This window comes from Nannospalax galili, unplaced genomic scaffold, assembly GCF_000622305.1.
Source record: "Nannospalax galili isolate Female #2095 unplaced genomic scaffold, S.galili_v1.0 scaffold1258, whole genome shotgun sequence".
Lineage (NCBI taxonomy): Eukaryota > Metazoa > Chordata > Mammalia > Rodentia > Spalacidae > Nannospalax > Nannospalax galili.
In genome coordinates this window covers 464,161-484,594 of record NW_008341370.1, presented here as the reverse complement: position 1 = coordinate 484,594, position 20,434 = coordinate 464,161, and the positions used below count along the sequence as shown (strand labels likewise).

Here is a 20,434-nt window from a genome sequence, read left to right as displayed (position 1 = left end):
GTCAACTCCCAGGCGGCAGTGACCAGGCCTATGCACCTGATTTCACAATTACTGTAAGGATAGCAAAGCTGGATGGGGTAAGAGAAGACAGCCCCTTTCTCACAGATTTTAGATTGGCTTGATGACTCACAGTGAATGCCTAGCAGCAGGGAGAGATTGGGGTCGTGGCCCTGGGCCCTCTGGGTCACGATGCTGCAGACAGCCTGCAGATCTTGAAGGCAACTGGCCAACTCCTGGTGCAGTTCAAACGCCAGCTGGGCTATATCAGGTGAAGATGGGGACCCTGGTTGGGCCTGGCGCAGATGTTCCTGCAGTGTCAGATTCTTCTCAATCAGGTCCTGGTTTTGCACTGATAGCTGAGCAAATAGACAAGTAAGATTAAGTCCCAAGGAGAGGCACAGGATCTGTGCATGGGTGTGGATGTGAGTGGAGAGCGAGTCACAGATAATGTCCCTTTCCACTGCCACCCACAAGCTATCCCAACTTCTGCCAGTTCTTTCTGTGGGTAGGTTAGGCCTAGGCCCTTAGGGGTCCAGCACTGGGGCGGGGGACTATCCCCCAGCATGCTCTGAGTCATCAGCCTCCCGGTTTCTGTCCAGGAACCAGAGAAGATGCTCCTGCCCCCTAGGAACTCTATCTGAAACTAGTCCCTCAGCCAACTCTGTTAGCCAGGCTATTAGAGATGGCTTAATGTGAACAGTGAAATCTGAGGAGACAGTGGTTTCAATCTCTCCCTGCCACCCTGACAAAAGTGGCCCCCAGCCAGCCTGATCACAGACTGTCAGGAAGGGGGCAAGGAAGACAGAATGACAGGCTAGTGGCCACTGTGAGGCTGAAGAAGACAGAGACCTGAGGATCCAGAGCTGAAAGATCTTTCTTAGCTGATGACCTTTAACTTCTGATCCTCCTATCGCTACCTCCCAAGTACAGGGATTACAGATGTATACGACTTACCCAAGTTTATGTACTGCCAGGGATCAAACTCAGGGTTTTATACACATAAGGCAAGCACTGGACCAACAGAGCTACATCTCCAACCTCATCTTTTTTTGAGACCGTCTCACTCTGTAGCCCTGGCTGGCTTAGAACTCAACTCTGTAGACCAGGTTGGCTTTCAACTTGTAATGGTCCTCCTACCCCTCTTCTTCCTGGGAACTAGAATTGCAGGCATCCTGCCAATTCAGACTCTCACCTTAGGATTTACCACACAGAGTAGCTATTGATGTGGGTCTGTGTGTTTTACCTTCCCTCTTCCCAGTAGCTTAATGCACTCCTTCTTCTACCTCTAATCCCAGCCCTCCACCCACACTGGGCCATGTGACAATCCTAGTTCTGGCAGAGTGTTTCATAGGTACTTGGCCACTGAACTATAGCCCCTACTGTGACCTGGTGAGGTTTAAACTCTGTTTATTATATTTGAGGACCACCAAATCATCAGTCATTTGGGGGCTGTGGGTAGGGATGTGTGAAAAAGGCTCACCTTGAACTCAGCCTCAACCTCCTCCTGCCAGAGCCCCCCAAGTGCTGGGATTACGAGTGTGTGCCACCAGAACCTGCTCCTTCATTTTTCTTGACCCTACCCTCTTTAATACCACAAACCAGTGGCGGGGGGGGGGGGGAAAGAGAGAATACGACTTCCCACATGTCCATAGTTATTTGTGGGCTACTCACAGGCCTAGGGCCTCTGACATAAATGATGCTGAATGTTCTCACCAACTCCTTTGCTAAAAAGAAACAAACAGTAGGGCTCCTCCTATACTCCTGCAGGGTAAGGATGTGGTGAGTAAATGAGAAATTGGGATTGTGGAGGCTCTAAGGTCTACGCCCTGGTCAGTGATTACCTCCTTCACAGCTGTACGCAGCTGCTGCAGCGCTGTCTCCCTCCGCTGGGCCTCCTCTCTCAAGGCCTGGCTTATTCCTTCTTCTTGAGTCACTTCTTGCTTTAGGCTCTGAGGACCACAAGGTATTATGGAAAACACCAGGATTTGAACACTGTCGCCTCTGTCCTATACTACACAGTGAGGTCCCACCCTACCTCACACTGCTGCTGTAAGAAGTTATATGAAGGGCTGGAGAGATGGCTCAGTGAGACTGGCTGCTCTTACAGAGGACCTGGGTTCAGTGCCCAGCACCCACATGGTGGCTAACAACTGTCCATAACTCCAGTTCCAGGGGATCGGATACCCTCTTCTAACCTCTGAAGGGCATTGCATGACACAGGTGCACTTACATATATGCAGGCAAAACACTCATACGCAAAATTTTTTTTTAAAGTTATAGGAAAAGAGGGGCTGGAGAGATGGCTCAGCGGTTAAGAACGCTGGTTATTCTTGCAGAAGACCTGGGGTTGAATCCCAGCACCCACATGGCAGCTAACAATGTCTGTAACTCCAGTTCCAGGGGATCCGATAGCCTCTTCTGTCCTCCACGGGCACTGCATGACACGGGTGCACTTACCTATATGCAGGCAATACACGCATACACACAAAATAAAAATAGTAAACAGCCAGGCGTGGTGGTGCATGCCTTTGATCCCAGCACTTGGGAGGCAGAGGCAGGCAGATCTCTGTGAGTTCAAGGCCAGCCTGGTCTACATAGTGAGTACCAGGACAGCTGGGGCTACAGGGAGACCCTGCCTCAAAAAGACCAAAAAAATAAAATATTAAAAATAACTAAATAAAAAATAAAGTTACAGGAAAAGAGCTCAGATTTGTTACTTTCCATTTAAACCTGTCAACTCTGTGACTCATTAAAAACACAGCATTTTGGGGCTGGAGAGATGGCTCGGCGGTTAAGAGCACTGACTGCTCTTGCAGAGGACCCGGGTTTGATTCCCAGCACCCACATGGTGGCTTCGAATCATCCTTAACTCCAGTTCTGGGGGAATCTGACACCACCTTCTGACCTCCCTGGGCACTGCATGACAAGGGTGCACTTACATACATGCAGGCAATACACTCATACACATAAAAATAATAAATAAAATAAGCTGGGCGTAGTGGCGCACGCCTGTAGTCCCAGCACTTGGGAGGCAGAGGCAGGCAGATCTTTGTGAGCTCAAGGCCAGCCTGGTCTACATATTGAGTTCCAGGACAGCTGGGGCTACAGGGAGACCCTGCTTCAAAAAAACAAAAAATAAAAAAATAAAATGTTAAAAAAAAACCAAACAACCCACAGCATTTTAAATACTTCCTGACAAGAACTGAAAGTGGCGAACTCCACAGGATTGCAGCCTTTAGCTTTTCCTCAATGTATTTCAAGGGTTTGGTGTGAAAACCCTTTTAGGTTCCCCATGTATGCACCTGTGCATATGCACGTTTGCATGGGTACGGGCACATATGCACATGTGTGCCCAGAGGTTGATACTGGGTGTCTCCCTCAATTCCTCTCCACCTGCATTCTGAGGCAGGGTCTTCTCACTTCTACCCAAAGCTCACCAATTCAGCTTGTCTAGCTAGCCAGCTTGCTCCAGGGATCCCGTCTCTGTCTCCCGGGCACTGTGATCACAGGTCGGCTGCCATACTCAGCCAGCATTTCACACGGGTGCTAGGGATCTAAACTCTGCTCCTTATCCTTGCATGGCAAGTGCTTTTTCCAGTGCCATCCCCCCAGAGTCTGGTGGGAACATTTTTGAATTCAAAGAGAATTTGAGCAAACCTGCTTTGCTCAAGACTTCTTGGAGAACCCAATAAAGACACTCCCATCCCAGGAGTTATCTTTGGCTCTTCCCTACTCTTCAACACCCTGCATCCTGTTAAGTCACTGATTCTTCCTACAAGTCACTCCCATCGGTCCTTGGACATCTTCTGCCACCCTACCTTATGCACATTCTCTCATCTCACCAGAATTTCTCCAACAGTGCCTGGCTACCGCTTTCTAGGCTGCCAATCTTCCACAGCTGAGCCTGAATCAAAAACTTCACCATATCACAGCATAATTATTTTATGTGTTTTGCCTGTATGTATGTAAGAGCACCCATGCATGTAATGCTTGTGGAGGCCTGAAGAGGACTCTGGATTCTCTGGAACTGGAGTTTTGGATGGCTGTGGGTGCTGGGAACTGAACACCAGTCTTCTGCAAGAGCTGCCAGCACTTTTAACCAGAGCCATCTCTTCAGCCCCATCACACCATAATTAAATGTGCTAATGGAGTCCTATCACCCATATAAAAATTAAAAGCTGGGACCGGAGAGATGGCCCAGTGGTTTGAGAACACTGGTGGTTCTTGCAGAGGACCCAGGTTCAGTTCCCAGCACCCACATAGTGGCTAATACTTTGTCCCTTCAGTTCCAGAGAAGCTCTGATGCTGTCTTCTGATCTCCACAGGCATTGCATGACATGGGTATACTTACATACATGCAGGCAAAACACTCATATACATAAAAAAAAATAATTATAAAAATGAAAAGCTAGGGGGTTGGAGAGATGGTTCAGCGGTTAAGAGCACTGACTGCTCTTGCAGAGGACCCGGGTTTGATTCCCAGCACCCACACGGCGGCTACAAACCGTCCTTAACTCCAGTTCCAGGGGAATCTGAAGCCCTCTTCTGACCTCCGCAGCACTGCACAACATGAGTGCACTCACATATATGCAGGCAATACACTCATACACATAAAATAAAAATGAAAAAAAAAAAAAGAGAAAAGCTAGGCCAGGCGTGGTGGTGTGCACCTTTAATCCCAGCACTCGGGAGGCAGAGGCAGGCGGATCTCTTTGAGTTTGAGGAGAGCCTGGTCTCCATAGCGAATCCAGGCTAGCTAGGGTTACAGAGAGACCCTGTCTCAAAAAAGACTAAAAAAAAAAAAAAGCTAACACAGCTGGAGAGACAAGACTCTATAACCCAGTATGCCCAGCTTACCACTTCTTACCACTCATGACTTTTTTTTGTCGTTTTGAGACAGGATCTCCCTGTAGCCCCAGCTGTCCTGGATCTCACTATGTAGACTAGACTGGCCTCGAACTCAGAGAGATCCACCTGCCTCCCGAGTGCTGGGATTAAAGGCGTGTGCCACCACGCCCAGCACCACTCAATATAGCCACATATTGTAAGGATGTTTTTGATCAATGTTAGTCTACATATGAGACAGTCTAGTGTTACAGTGTCTTAGTTTGTGCAAGTACTCGGTTATGTTTACACAAAGATGAAATCATCTAACCACACATTTTCTCAAAATGTTTGTCTACCTGCCAGGCGAGATACACGTCTGTACGTTAACAAACTGCTTGCAGGTCCATGTTTGAACTGTGCTGTTTCATGTCTTGATGTTCTTCCTATGGGATTCCAGCACCTCCCTAGCTTACTAACTGCCCAGCTAACTCCTCTTCCTTCAAGGCTCGGCATCTCCAGAAACCTGTCCTTGACCTCCCCTCCTCCCACTGACTCTGTGCTCACTCCAAGGTGATGTGAGGTACTGTGCTGAAACTATCATTTGTCCTTTCTTCTTTTTTTCTTTTTGAGACAGGGTCTCCCTGTAGTCCTAGCTGACCTGAACTCACTATGTAGACCAGGCTGGCCTTGAACTCACAGAGATCCACCTGCCTCTGCCTCCCAAGTGCTGGGACCACAGGCGTGTACCACCACGCCCGGCCCTTCATTTGTCCTTTCAACAAGACGGGAGGCACAAAAGCACTGTCTGAGTTTCACTCTTCCTGTATACCTAATAAGTAAATCACATGGCAAGAAGGGAATGAAATGTTAGCTGAATTCTAGAATTTTCACTAGTTAAATTCTATCCATCATACACTCAGACTGCCTACTCACCTGTACTTGTGAGTGCAACTGCTCCATCTTCAGCTGTTGCTTCTCTACAATCTGGAAGGCAGAGTTGTTAAGAGAATCTTCAAGCACAAGCCTGATGTGGGCAAGGGGCTGCACTTAGATTTATGGTCTAGTTAGTGATCAGCAATATCAGCTACAGATTATTAGAAGACCATAGTGACGACCAGTTAGATGATCTACAGAAATCTGAACTCAGACTCGATCTAATTTCACATTCCTGCAACTCCTGTGCTCCAGTCACAGAGAGGTTTTACAGAGGAATGCAGTAAGATCCATGACCACTACTGCGGAGAGGGAGGCCTTCTCCTAATGGCTGCAGGCCAGTGGATTAACTTTATACATAGTCAATATACATGGAGATTCTTTGGAAAAGGACATGGGCTAAAATTTCACCTTATTGAGCCATCTTACTAACCCTATCTGGGGCTATGATGGGTATGGTTGGATGGGTGTAGTTATCCAAGGAGAGATCCTCAACAGTCCCAGCTTCCTGTCCCTCAAGAACTCATGTATTCTCTGAACCATTGTTTCTGCTAAACCTGTAACCGGTCTCTCCGGCAGGTTACTGGATCCTATTCTATGCTGAGTTGAGACACCAGGCCAACTCCCTGGTTAAACTTTTTGATGAATACAAGCAGTTTTTCAAGGACCCCAGTGTAGACTTCAGTGCACCATTCTGGTCATCCAGTTTGGTACGAATATGCATGTCACCCCTAACTTTTGGGTGTTTCTCCTAAGTGAGTACCTAAAATGAAAATTTATGATGCAAGGCTGACTTCTCAGAAAAGAGAGAAAAACTCTTGGAAGCAGATCCTAGGCAGCTGAAGACCAAAAATTCATGGTTCCTTCCCAGGTATATAATCTCCTTCCTCCCAGCCTACCTCGGGCTAGAGGCTGGACACCCTTAATCACCTTTCGGAGGGAATCATATTCCTTCTGCCGGGCCTCCATTTCCACTCTGGGACCTTCTCCACTGGCTTCTTCCACAGACTGCTTATCTTGCAGGCTGAAAGGCAACGAATGTTTTCTAGGACTCTGAAATCAGAACTATGTGGCTTTAGCTCCTAGCTCTGCTATTTCTATGTCTTTGGAGCAAAATACTTACTTAGGCCCTCCTAGCCATAGCTGAGGATGATGTGATTTGTTTGTTCCAGAAAGATACTACTCAACTTATTGTTTCCTTCACCAGGGGCCAGAATCTATACAGTATGCCATCAATTCTGTATTTGCTGAAGGTCCTTATATTCTTTGTTTTGATATTTAAAAATAAAACATTCATCACATATGTTTCGATAACTAAGTCATACACATACATTGCAGAAACTCTGGACAATCCTAAAGAAGTCTTTCAGCTGGCATAGTGGTAACGCACCTAAAATCCCAGCACCCGGAAAACTAAGGAGGAGTCACTGGATCTCACAGCCAATATTAAGTCAACCTGGGATACAGAGCAAGACCCTGTCACAAACCAAAACAATATAGATCAATCATAACAAAAAAAATCTTTTTTTTCTTGGTACTACGGTCTAGGGCAAAGCCAGCTTTGCCGTTGTTCTAGGTAGCTTTATCAACTGCCTAGAGTCATCTGAAAGGAAAGCCTTGACTGAGGAATTGCCTAGATCAGACTGGCTATGGGGAGTTGTCTGATTATTGATATAAGATGGCCCAGCCCACTGTGGGCAGCACCATCTCTAGGCAAGTTGTCCTCAGGTGTACCAAAAAGCTAGTCAGGGGCTGGAGAGATGGCTGAGAGAGAGCATATGGCTCTTGCAAAGGACCCAAGTTCAGTTCCCAGCACCCGTGTCAGGTAACTCACAACTGCCTTACGTCTAGCTCCATAGGATCCTATACCTCTGGTCTCTGTGGACATCTATCCTCATGGACACATACTCAGACATTCATACACATAATTTAAAAAAAAGAAAGAAGGGCAGGAGAGATGGGTCAGCAGTTAAGAGCACACAGGCTGCTCTTGAAGAGGACCCGAGTTCGATTCCCAGCACCAATATGGCGACTAGCAACTGCCCATGACTCCAGTTCCAGGGGATCTGACACCTTCTTCTGACTCCTTGGGCACTGCACGACATGGGCATATTATACACATGCAGGCAATACACTCATACACATAATAAAATAAAATAATTATAATAAAGAAGACAGTTAAGCACAAGCCTGTGAGCAAGTCGGTAAGCAGCACTCTTTCATGGTTCCTGCCTTCCAGTTCCTACTTGGAGTTCCCTTGAAGATGGACTGTGTTCTAGAAGTGTAAAATGAGATAATCCCTTTCTTCCTCTAAGTTGCTTTTAGTCAGAGTATTTTATCCCAGGAACAGAGAAGAAACTCAAACAGTACCCTAACTCTGATTCTGACTCCCAACAAATGCCTCCTCCCATGGGTTCCTACAACGTTTCTAGTATGGCTCATCTGTGGAGAGAAACAACAGGGTCACTGTAGCTGAATACAGGATGAGAAATCCAATTCACCCATTAGAAACTCAGTACAAGAAGCTGCTGAAACACAGCCATCATTTTTAGGAATTGTTATTAATATGGAAGAAGCCCCAAGATGCCCTGGAGTACTTTATGGAATCTTTTGTTCTCAGCAAACGTCCTAACAATCAAAAGCAATTCTAGAGTTGGGTGTGGTGGTGCACACCTATTCTAGCACTAGGGAGGCAGAGGCAGGCGGGCAGATCTCTGAAAGATCTAGGCCAGCCTGGTCTACATAGTGAGTTCCAGGCCAACTGGGGCTACAGGAGACTGTTTCCAAAAGAAAGAAAATCAAAAAGCAATTCCAAGGACTCACCAATAAATTTCTGGTAGCCTTTACTTGACAAGACTCAAAATGTGGAAAATCCCTAGACCTTAGTGCCAGGATTCACTTCTAAAAAAATAGATGATCTCATTTCCTACAAGGTATTTTCATCAAACCAACATAAACATATACAAGGCATATTTTCTGTCAGGCATTGAGATGGATTCTCCCAAACATACAATGTTAAGGTCCTACTACGCCACAAAGACAAATTCCCTGCCCCAAAGCAACTTTCCTTTTATTCACAATCCAAAGAAAATGACGCCCTAAGAAGTGAAGGGCTTGCACATTCTCCTGGAATCACACAGGTTAGCTCAAGTGGGCAGCAAGCACTGCATCAGAACGGAGCTCCCGCCCTTCCCATGCAGATATTACCTATGTCTAGCAGAGAATTCTGCTTCTCTCTGTCTCAGGCTTTCCAGGTGAACCTCCTTCTCTCTGCAGGCTGCCTGGGTCTCCTCCAGCAAAGTCTCCAGTTCAGTCACTCTCTCTTGCAGTTCTGTGCTTTTTGACTCAGCATCCTTAAGCTAAGAGACAGGACCCCATGTTTAGCCAAGAAGACTGAGTGGGAACGTCAAAAGAATTTTCAGCCCAATTATGAATCTAGACAGGACTCCTTTGGGATATCCCTTTCAAGGAGCCTGAGATAAGTTCCCATGCCTGGCCATTCCCTGCTTGCTGCAGTTACGGCCAGAGATTGCTGCTACCTGCTGGCTCTGTTTCTGATGGTCTTCCAGGGTGGGCAGGTCAGCTAGGTAGCGCTCCAAGGTCTCAATACGCTGTTGCTTCTCCCGGTTCTGCTCTGATTCCTTCTGACATTTCTTTTTCAAATTATTGATATGTTTATCACGACCTTTGACCTGGAGAAAGAAATGTCAAAAGTCTGTTTCTAATTTATTCCTCTTAGATACTGGACATTAAAAAAATGTTTAATTTATTATTTTAATTTTACGTGTATGAGTGTTATGCCTGCATGTAGGTAAGCGCTCCTGTGTCGTGCAATGACTGTGGAGGACAGAAGAGGCTGTCAGATCCCTTGGAACTGGAGTTATGGACAGTTGTTAGCTGCCATGTGGGTGCTGGGATACGAACCCAGGTCTTCTGCAAGAACAGTCAGTGTTCTTAACTGCTGAGCCATCTCTCCAGCCCCACACTGGACACTTTCAAAGTGACCACTGTCTCTGTCTTGGAGCCATGCATGTTGTTCTACTGCAATGAAGACAGGAAACTAATCAAATTTTGCCATTTTTGGTTTGGGACACTGGCCTGAACTTTCTAGGCAAGGGTAGGAATATGAAGGGCCCTGAGGCAGTTTTGAAAAACTGGCAGTATTGCTGTCATACAGTAAAGCATTTATATGATAAGTTCTTGGGTGAAACCACTAACACCCTTATAATTTTCTTAGGATATGAATGTCTTTGTTAAACCTAGAGGGCCAAGATGAATCAGAATGAAACTGGCCATCAGAAAGTCCAACAACTGTGTGTCTAACTTCTTGCATGGAAGGGAGGGGTGGCAGGACTTACATGGTGAGACCTAAGCCTGGCAAGGCTTCCTGATGAACACATGAATGTGCCAGGATGTGCTACGCATCTGACTCCTTGAGCTGTCCTAGCTTTTAGAACCTCCCTAGAGCTCACCCTATGTGTCTCCTCATCTGGCTGTACCTGAATTGCATCTTTTAGAACAATGCCATAATCAGGGTGGGCATGGTGGTGTACACCTAGTAGCCCTAGCTATGAAGGTGGCTTAAGAGGGTGGATCACTTAAATCTAAGAATTCAGGTCCATCCAGAACAACATTCTGGGTCTATATCTCAAAAAAATAAAACAAGCTGGGTGTGGTGGTGCATGCCTTTAACCCAATACTCAGGAGGCAGAGGCCTGTCTGGTCTACACAGAATTCCAAGCCAGTGAGTACTATATAATGAGAGAGCCTGTCTCAAAAAACAGAAACAACAAAAAAAGTATTGTGTTGGGGACAGCATGTTTTAAAAATCTGTGGTTTGGGGCTTGAGAGACGGCTCAGAGGTTAAGATCACTGGCTACTCTTGCAGAAGACCTGAGTTTGATTCCGGTATCCCATGCTGGCTAACAACCATCTGTAACTCCAGTTCCAAGGGAATCTGATGCCCTCTTCTGACCTTCAGGGGCAATGCATGACATGGGTACACTGACATCCATGTAGGTAATATACTCATAAAATAAATAAGCCAGGTGTGGTGGCTCACCCCTTTAATTCCAGCACTGGGGAGGCAGAGGCAGGTGGAACTCTGTGAGTTCAAGGCCAGCCTGGTCTACATAGTGAGTTCCAGGACAGCTGGGGCTACAGGGAGACCCTGTCTCAAAAAGACCAAAATAAATAAATATATTTTTTCCTTGGCATGGTGGCTCACACCTCTAATCCCAGCACTCAGGAGGCAGAGGCAGGTAGATCTCTGTGAGTTCCAGGCCAGCTGGGGTGACGGGGGAGACCCTGTCTCAAAAGGACCAAAAGAATAAGATATTTTTAAAATCTGTGGTTTAACTACAAGGGGTCTACATCAGAACTGAATTTCAGTAGTACACACGATGTTCCTATAGACATACAATCAGTCTGACCTGTTAAGAAAGGTTTACAATAGGGGCTAGAGAGATGGCTCAGTGGTTAAGAGCACTGGCTGGCGTTATGGATGATTGTTAGCCACCATGTGGGTATTGGGAACAGAACCTGGGTTTTCTGCAAGAGCAGTGCTCTTAACCACTGAGCCATTTCTCCACCCCCCACCCCCTTAAGAAATTTTCTTTTTGGTCCAGCTGTCCTGGAACTCACTATGTAGACCAGACTGGCCATGAACTCAAAGAGATCCTCCTGCCCCTGCCTCCTGAGTGCTGGGATTAAAGGCATGTGCCACCACGCCTGGCAAAAAATTTTATTTTATGTGTATGAGTGTTTTCCCTGCATGGATGTAAATGCACCTATGTCATGCAATGCCCACAGAGGTCAGAAGACAGAGTCAGATCCCCTGAGACTGGAGTAACAGATGGTTGTTAGCCGCCATGTGGTGCTGGGAATTGAACCCAGGTCCTCTGCAAGAACAGCCAGTACACTTAACCCGAGTCATCTCTCCAGTTCCTTTTTTGTTTTGTCTTTTTAAGACAGGGTCTCCTTGTAGCTCCAGCAACTCACTATGTAGACCAGGCTTACAGAGCCTCGCCTACCTCTGCCTCCCCAATGCTGGGATTAAAGGTATACACCACCACACCCAGCTTAAAGATTTTATTTATTTTTATTTTATGTGTATGATTATTTTGCTTGCATGTATTTAAGTGTGTGCACAGTGCCTGCAGAGGCCAGAAGAGGGTGTCAGATCCCCTGAAACTGGAGTTAAGGACAGGTGTTAGCCACCATGTGGGTGCTGGGAACTAAACCTGGGTCCTCTGGAAAAGCAGTAAGTGCTCTTAACAGCTAAGTCATCTCTCTTGTCTTCCCTAAGGAAATCTAAGAGCTTTGACAAACTCCCAATCTAGGTGCATACATGAAATCTTTATTTTTCGCGTAGGATGAGGAGAAACCAGACTGAACAGAGCAAATTTAACACAGGCATTTAAACCTCTTGCAACAGTGTTGTCTGTTATGACTGCCCAGGCTGATTTTCCCCATAAGGTAACTGGTAGCACAATAGAACCTGGGATGGTGAGGGACTGTACAACCTTCAGTAGTCTTGTGGAAATGAAACAGAAAGTAGGAGCCCCATTTCTGGATAGGCCTCTGTGAAAAGTTGATGAAGGGCCTCACCTCACTGGCTTCTGGTTCCAGGAACAGACTAGAAATAGACTAGGCTATCTGGCAGAGAGCTGGCAGACAGGGCTGACTGCCGACTCCCTTGTGATTTAGAAAGCCGTAAGCTTCTCCTCTCACCCTTTCTTCCTGTTTCTTCCCTTCTTCTGAGTGCTTTTGTAGTGTCACTTTGAGAGACTCCCTGATGAGCTGCATTTCAACTTCTGAAGAAGATAGTTTCTTTTCAAGCTCCATCTTTTCTTTGCTCAAGGCTTCGGTCTTCTGTACAAATTGTGTGCGTAAGAAAGTGTTTTCTCGCTGCAATTCCTGCCAAAACATTCTTAATATGTAACTGTTCCCGACCTATACAATTCTTTGTAATTTACATATTCCTCATCACACTTCAAGGTCAAGTATCATTTTTTCAAGGATTTTCTCCAGTACTTCTCAAAGTATGACCCTAGGACCCCCAGCCTCTCTGTCATGTTACTGGTATTTGTATACATTTTGGAATCTTACTCATTTGCCTACTCTAGGGATAGATCCCAATAATCTGTGGTACAGTAAGCCTCTCAAGAGATTCCGATGTGTACTTAAGATTGAGAGGTACTATTTAAAAGCAGTACCCGAGGAGTTGCAGAATTATAGAAGAACCATGGGCAAGCCACCATAAGACTCATGTTTGAGGCCTGGCTCCCTCTGCTCATACTACATGATCCTAGGGAAGTCCTTCCTCCTCACTGACTTTTCATCTGAAAATTAGAGGACATTCTCATGCCATTAGATGGAACAATGTTTTAATGGGTCCATTAAGTGGCAAAGCCAGTACTATTATCTAATATCCATCATTCAAATCTCAAATCGTAGAGGTTGGCTAACAAAGCAACCTTCTCAAGCTGTCAATCCCCACTGGACACAGACCTCAATGAGAATATAGTTTCCTTTAGCTGTTCCCAGTTTGAATGAATAAAAAAGAGAACAGTTCTCAATCTCCCACTGCCACTGTCTTTCTTCTCTATTTGGGCAGGGAGGCAGATTAGGACTTTTAAGAATATTACCCAATGCTGGGACATCACTATCTACCTTGCTCTATCTTCCTTTCCTGACACCAAGGCACCTGGACTTTCACCTGGTTCTCCCTTCAAGTCTTTTCTACCCTCACAAGGGTACAGCAAAGAATGCTTTACAACTAAGATCATTACTCTTTAAGGGCAGGTAACCCTTACCACTTGATTCCTTTTGTATCTCTTAGATGGCTAAGTCCAAGGAAAACAAAGTTATAATGAGCAGAATGCTGTCCTGGCTGCCGTGCTTACCTGTAGCCTCAACAAGCAGACATCCCCAAAGGGGGCAGGGCAGCCCAAAAGGGCACTGTGGACTTGTAGTTCACTCTCTCGTACTTTCTGCTCCAGTTGAGAGATATGTTTCCTCTGCCTGCAAAAGGCAACAGAGTCAGATCTGGGAGTCCTGACACTAACCCCTTTACAGTATGAGCCATTTTCTTTAGGTAGAGGAGTAACAATCTCTAGACCTTGATTCTAGACTTATTCTGGAAGGCCACTATGCTCACCATTATACCACCAACACATGCCAGATACCAGATTTTGCTAAAGAAGAAAGACCAATTGAGAAAAAAGACTGGGAAAAATGAGAAAAGATTAGCTGAGATGAACCAGAGCTCCTGTCGAGAACAACTGGCCTATCACATTAGGGAGAGTCAAGACTAGACTGCACATCAACCAGGGTCTATTTTGAGGCAAGGCATAGGTCTACACAGGGGGTGGGATGGGGTGGGGGACAGACACATCTGCCCTGGCGAAGACCCATTAGGAGTCCTCAGTGGGGCATGGGAGAGCAGAGCCTAGCCTTATGGTACCCCTGCCATCTTACTTGTCAATGAGGAGCTCCTTTTCCTTCAGAAGATGCTCATTACTGTTCAAGATGCTGATCCACTGTGCTGGCTCTAAGGTGGGTAGTAAAGGAGCAAAAGCAGCAGGGCGGTGACAGATGGCTCCATTCTGAAGCTGAAAGACAAACAGCCCAGAGGGGTTTCAGCTTGACCACAGGCAGCTGAAAACACCTGCACAGTACCCAGTTAGGTCGGAAGTCCAGGCCTAGGTTGGCTCAACCTGGTAAAGTCAATGTTTCTGAAATAATTTTAGCTCTGATGCATGAGTGGAAAGAAACTGCCAAGGAGATTTCTGCCAACCACACACACTGTTCAGAAAAATCTCTTGTTACTAAGTTCTTATCTGACAAGAGAGGCAAATCAGGAGCTGAGATGCCTTCATCAACCAGGGACGGAGAATAGGTCCTGTTTCCTCCCTTCTGACTCTCCAGCAGCACAAGGAAAAAATAAAGGCAGCTTAGTAGAAAAAAAACACAGGAATTCACAATTTTTCCCCATGGTTTTTTGAGGCAGGATCTAGCTATGTACCCCTGGCTGGCCTGCATTATGTACATCAGGCTGGCCTTGAAATCACAATCTTGCTGCATCTGCCTCCTGAGGCAGGCATGTGCCATCACGCCAGCTTCAAAGACAACTGTGTGTGATAGAAGACAAAGAGCGAACTATGAGACTAGAGATAGAATATGAATGTGGGTGATGTGGATGTCAGAAGGCAACCAACTCCTTTACATAGGATCCATGGATGGAACGTACCACAAGTACGTTTACCTAAGACAATCTTTAGAGGCTAGAGAGATGGCTCAGTGGTTATGAGTACTGGCTGCTTTTGCAGAGGACCTGGGTTCAGTTCCTAGCACTCAAATGGCAGTTAACAACTGTCCTTAACTTCAGTTCCCGGGGATCTGATGCCTCTTTTGGTCTCCACGGGCACTGCACACACGGTGCACTTATATACATGCAGGCATTACTCAAACATATAAAATAAAAAATTTAAAAACAAAAAAAACCCCACAATCTTTTTTTCTTTTGTCTTTTTGAGACAGGGTCTCCCTGTAGTCCCAGCTGACCTGAACTCACTATGTAGATCAGGCTGGCCTTGAACTCACAAAGATCCACCTGCCTCTGCCTCCCAAGTGCTAGGACTAAAGGCGTGCGCCACCACGCCCGGCATACAATCTTTTTTTTTTGTCCTTTTGAGACAGGGTCTCCCTGTAGCCCCAGCTGTCCTGGAACTCCCTATGTAGACCAGGCTGGCCTTGAACTCACAGAGATCTGCCTGCCCCTGCCTCCCAAGTGTTGGGACTACAGGTGTGCGCCACCACTCCTGGTCTAAAAAGCCCCACGATCTTTCAACTCTAGCTCTGCTGCTTACCTGCTATGTGACTCTGGGCAGATTTATTCTACAAGCCAAGAAGGTTTCTACCATCACCTCATCAGGTGCTATGAGAATAAAATTTTGTATGTGAAAGTAACCAGTTTATGTGAGTGTGCAGTTAGTGTTGGTGTCCTAACTTTATAGGCTTGTCCTGTGGCACTCTACTTTGGAGAACCTATCTGGTGTTTTATCAGACCAACATATTCAGTGGTCAAGAGCTCATGTTTTCATTTCCTGTCTACAAATACTACCTTTCTTCACAAATGTTCTCTTTAGAACTAAAACTTATAGGACAAAGTCTATGCAATGCTAAGAATGAATAGTATGAAAAGAAAAGGGTCTCTACCTGCATTTGTTCCATCTGTAAACGAATCAATTCCAGCTGTTGCCGACAAGTACTGAGTTCACAAGACTGTTCTCCAGGATGCCAAGGCTCAGGACTTGGTTGCCACACCTGAGAGGATAGTGGCTTGGAGAGCCCAGGAGCAGGCTGGAGTCCCAAAGGGACCACCCCACTGTTGCTAGTATGTGGCCCATTCCGCTCAAATACTGCACCACTGCCTGGTGCCTTCTTGGACTCTGGTAATACTTTGTATAACTCCTTGTTTGTATCAGATCTTGGGTTGGAGAAGTGGCATTGGAAGTGGGGATCTGAATACAATGTCTCTACCATGGCCGACTGGTTAAGAGTAGATTCCATGCTAGGAATATCAAATTTCCTCATCTCGCTCTCTCTTTCATGGCCCACTGCTGGAAACCAGGACTGCTGAATCCCATTTTCTCCAGTAGCACCAGAGAGATACATGAGATCTCTTGATAGGCCTGGAGAACGTTTCACTGCACCAAAGTCTCCATTTCTTGTCATCCCCACACTTTCAGCCAATCCTGACAAAGGAAGCTTAGAAGAAGAGGGTCCAGCAGGTGTAGAATTTGGCTTGGCAGGAGAGACCCCCAAAGTAGATGGCATCACATGAGCTGTTGGGATGGTGATATGGCTTTTGATAGGCTGGAAGGAAGGGCTGCCACTTGAACTGCAAAAATCTGTGGAGAGAAGTCTTTCATGAGTCAAAATGAAAGCAGCACGCTTTCTTAAGTTTGGTTGCCAAATGTTCTCTGCCTGTCCTCAGACCAAGCAAAGAGGCACTATTAGAAGAATGAGGTAAAAGCTGGGAGCTGATGCTGGTAATCCTAGCATCTGGGAGCCAAAGTAGGAAGACTGTCCTGAGTTTGAGGCCAATAATGGGCTACAGTGAGAGGTCCAGGCCAGCCATGGCTACAGAGTAAAAATGTCTCAGCTCCCTGACTACCCCAAAAAGGAGAAAAAAAAAAAACCCAGAAAAAACAAACAAGAACAAACAAGCAAGAAGACACAGCAACTTGAGAAATGTTTGTTCTAATATCTCAAATGCTATTTATTCATAAGATAAACCAACAAAAGACAATGATAGCTTCACTTTTTAACATATGTCCTCTCTATTGCAATAAAAAATCTTGCTACTCAACAAACAAGTAAAGCTGAAAACTAAACTTAAAAAAAAAAATCACTTACTTTAAGGGAAATGGTTTAGGTCCTACTCTTCTGGAAGCAGGGCAAGTGTTTACAATCCAACCTAACACAAGTATATTTTCCAAGCAGTGCCAAAATTCTCTGTGTCCTCCAAAAGCTCTTCAATGAAAGCAAGCGATGAATCTAAACTGTCTAAAGAATAAGGTGAAATAGACGGTCCTGCTCAGTATTCTGGGCAGGGAGCACAGCATCTGAGTCAGGACTGTTCTCTCCCACACCCCAGATCTGACTGCCTGGATATGGGAAGTTATTCTTAGTAACTCTCAGGTTTCACTCTAGCGCAGTGAGCACTCTCAAGTGGGTACATACAGAAATCCATTATTTTATATTTTGTTTTCTACTTGGCCCCTCATCTATACAAAACTATGATCTTCAAATTTTTTTCAGACTACATTTATGTGTATTTGCAGCTTGCCTAGGCTATATAGCTATTTGAAGGACAGTCTGAGTTATACAATGAGACCGACCCTGTCTCAAAAACAAACCAACAAAAAAACCCCCCCAAACCCAAACCAAAACAAGTAACAAAAATAAAGAGGCCATCCAGATTATCGCTTAATTCAGGTGAGGATACAATTTCCTGTTTAGATTATCCTAGGAGTACATAGAAGGTCATACTTTAAAAATCCCAAACCAAGCCTAGAATGGTAGTATAAACCTACAATCCCAGCACACTCGGGAGCTGAAGCAGGCAGACTTCAAATCAAGACCACCCTGAGCTATGCACAGAGTTCCGTGAACTACAGAGTGAAACCCTGTCTCAAAAAACAAACAAGTACACACAACTCCTTCCACAAACTTGAATAATTTCTGAAAAACATGCATTAGCCTCCTAGGAATAAAAAAATAAAAATAAGGAGCTGGAGAGGTGGCTCAGTGGTTAAGAGCACTGGCTGTTATTGCAGAAGACTTGGGTTTGACTCCTAGCACCCACATGGTGGCTAACAACCATCCATAACTCTAGCTCCAGGGGATCCGACAGTCTTCTGTCCTCTGCAGACACTGCATGACATGGGTATACCTACACACACTCATACACATAAAAATTAAAAGGAAATTTGTGAGTTCAAGGACAGGCTTTGAGTTCACAACTTAAATATGATTAGTTAAAAAGATTAAGGCAGCCATGCATGGTGGTACATGTCTTTAATCCCAGCACTGAGAAAGCAGAGGCAGATGGATCTCTGTGAGATCAAGTCCAGCCTGGTCTACAGGCCAGCTAGGGCTACAGGGAGACCATGGACCATTTCTAAAAAAAAAAAAAAAAAAAAAAAAAAAGGTTAAGGCAGACTGGGATGAATTCAAGGCTAGTAGACAATCCACTTTAATGCTCAATAACACCTAAGGATGAGAACACCATCCCCTAAGTCTCTGTCGTAGTTGTGGAAGGACAGTGAGGCTGTAGTGGCTGCTAACATGCTGAATTTGGTAACAGCTTCTTCCATTCTCTATCCACAGTATTACAAGACACATCAAATTTAGTTTTGAACCCTGAGGCCTCAACATAGTAATTCTAAAATTAAATCCCAAAAGAAAAATATCAATGGATCTAGGAGTACAGGTTCTCTAATTTTCCATATAGTTCATCTATAAACGATGGAATGTACTTTTTCATTTGTCTGTTGGTTTTATCTATTTATATTAACAAAACTGATCCTGACAATCTGTGCTTTAAAATATCTACACTTTAAGTCTAATTTGTGTTTTAGTGCATTTTTAAAGAGAATAGCAATATTTATTTTCAAAAGTGGCACTATACAGGGTTGGAAAGATGGGTCAGTGGTTAAGGAGTGCTGGCTACTCTTGCAGAGGACCCACAGGGTGGCTAACCATCCAAAACTCCAGTTCCAGGGGATCTGATACCCTCTTCTGACCTTTGCAGGCATTGCATGATATGACTGCACTTACATACATGCAGGTAATACACATAAAAAAATAAGTGGCACTACACTCTGCTTAGTATATGGTATTTAGTATATGGTATTTTTATGGATACAAGTCTACAGGTTCTCCAAATCAGAGGGCTTTTGATATTTTAAGACTGTAATTTTAATCTCTCAGCCACATCCTATTCCCTCAAAAACCAATTCATTCCTTCTAGCAACCCTCTTTCCATGGTAAGGAAAGAGTCAGCTACTACTAAATCTCAATTCTGACTACATTCCACACAGGTTTACCAAGTATGGCAGTTTGAATTAACCCATCAACTGCAGGTTACATAGCCTTTTCTGAAAGGATTTGGGACCAAAAGAGTTCCAAACTGGGGCGGTGGGGATATTGAATATTTGCATAGATTTTACTCACTGGACATCAATAATCCAAAATCCTGAAATCACAAGAGCATAATTCAAAAAGTCAAGCTAGACTGGATGTGGTGAGGCCTGCCTATAATTCCATTACTTGGGAGGTGGAGGCAGGTGGTTGTAAGCCCTCAGGTTCCCTGCAAGAACAGCAAGCACTCTTAACTGCTGAGTCATCTCTCCAGTCTATAAATGGTAATTATCATCATTGGATCTTCTCCCCTCTAGGTACCATCTAAATGCCTTGTAAAGTACCGAATGGCAGATGGCACTTAAGTGCAAAAACAATGGCAGAGATATTAAAGAGAAAAACGTCCAAGGGAAGGAGATTAGCAATGGGCAGAAGGAATGGGAAAAGCCTTGCAGACATGTCACTGGAACATAAATAGTAGTAAAACTGGCACAGGTGGAAGGCAAGTGGAGGAAGGAACAGCAGACAGGCCTAGATTAAGAAAGGAAAAGGAACCAGGTATTCAAATAAATGACAGAGCTAGGACTGTGTCTGAGTAATGGAATACTTACCTAGTATGTATGAGTCTCAAGGTTCAATCTCCAGCACCAGAGAAACAATAATAACAGGTCTGTGTATTCACACCATAGCAAGGCAATGGATTTGGTGATAGAAATATGCTTGAATGGGGTAGACAAGGTCAGATCACAGAAATGAGGCCTCTGAACTTTACCCTCCAAGAAATGGGGACAACTGAAAATTTGTAGTAAAGGGAAACTATGAAATCAGGCTTTTAGCAAGGTTAATCTGGCACTAGAAAGAGTTGAGGCCAAGAAACCAATCAGAAAGTTGTTTCAGATAAGGGCCCGAAGAGACAACTAGCTCCACAACTGAAGAGACTAATCTCACGAACATTCTGTAAAGGACAATATATGTGGCCTTTAATTTGATGCCTTGGTTTTTTGTTTTTTTTGGTCTTTTT

The 20,434-nt window shown here is 45.0% G+C and overlaps 1 protein-coding gene across 2 annotated transcripts in view; it reads right to left on the bottom strand.

The window, feature by feature from the left end:
• Cep85 (centrosomal protein 85) overlaps positions 1–20,434 on the bottom strand; it is a 36,776-nt gene that overhangs the window by 2,125 nt on the left and 14,217 nt on the right. Inside the window, exons 1-11 of one of the 2 annotated variants that reach the window (XM_008836812.3) lie at positions 17,185–17,325; positions 15,982–16,676; positions 14,242–14,375; positions 13,668–13,785; positions 12,493–12,678; positions 9,300–9,452; positions 8,968–9,119; positions 6,691–6,784; positions 5,761–5,811; positions 1,842–1,949; positions 131–356 (exon numbers count right to left, since the gene is read on the bottom strand). In XM_008836812.3, coding sequence (XP_008835034.1) covers positions 131–356; positions 1,842–1,949; positions 5,761–5,811; positions 6,691–6,784; positions 8,968–9,119; positions 9,300–9,452; positions 12,493–12,678; positions 13,668–13,785; positions 14,242–14,375; positions 15,982–16,602 — 1,843 coding nt within the window. In that variant the 5' untranslated portion in view covers positions 16,603–16,676; positions 17,185–17,325. Of the gene's footprint in view, positions 1–130; positions 357–1,841; positions 1,950–5,760; positions 5,812–6,690; positions 6,785–8,967; positions 9,120–9,299; positions 9,453–12,492; positions 12,679–13,667; positions 13,786–14,241; positions 14,376–15,981; positions 16,677–17,184; positions 17,326–20,434 lie in introns of those variants that run through there. The other variant, XM_008836811.3, reaches the window with a different exon arrangement.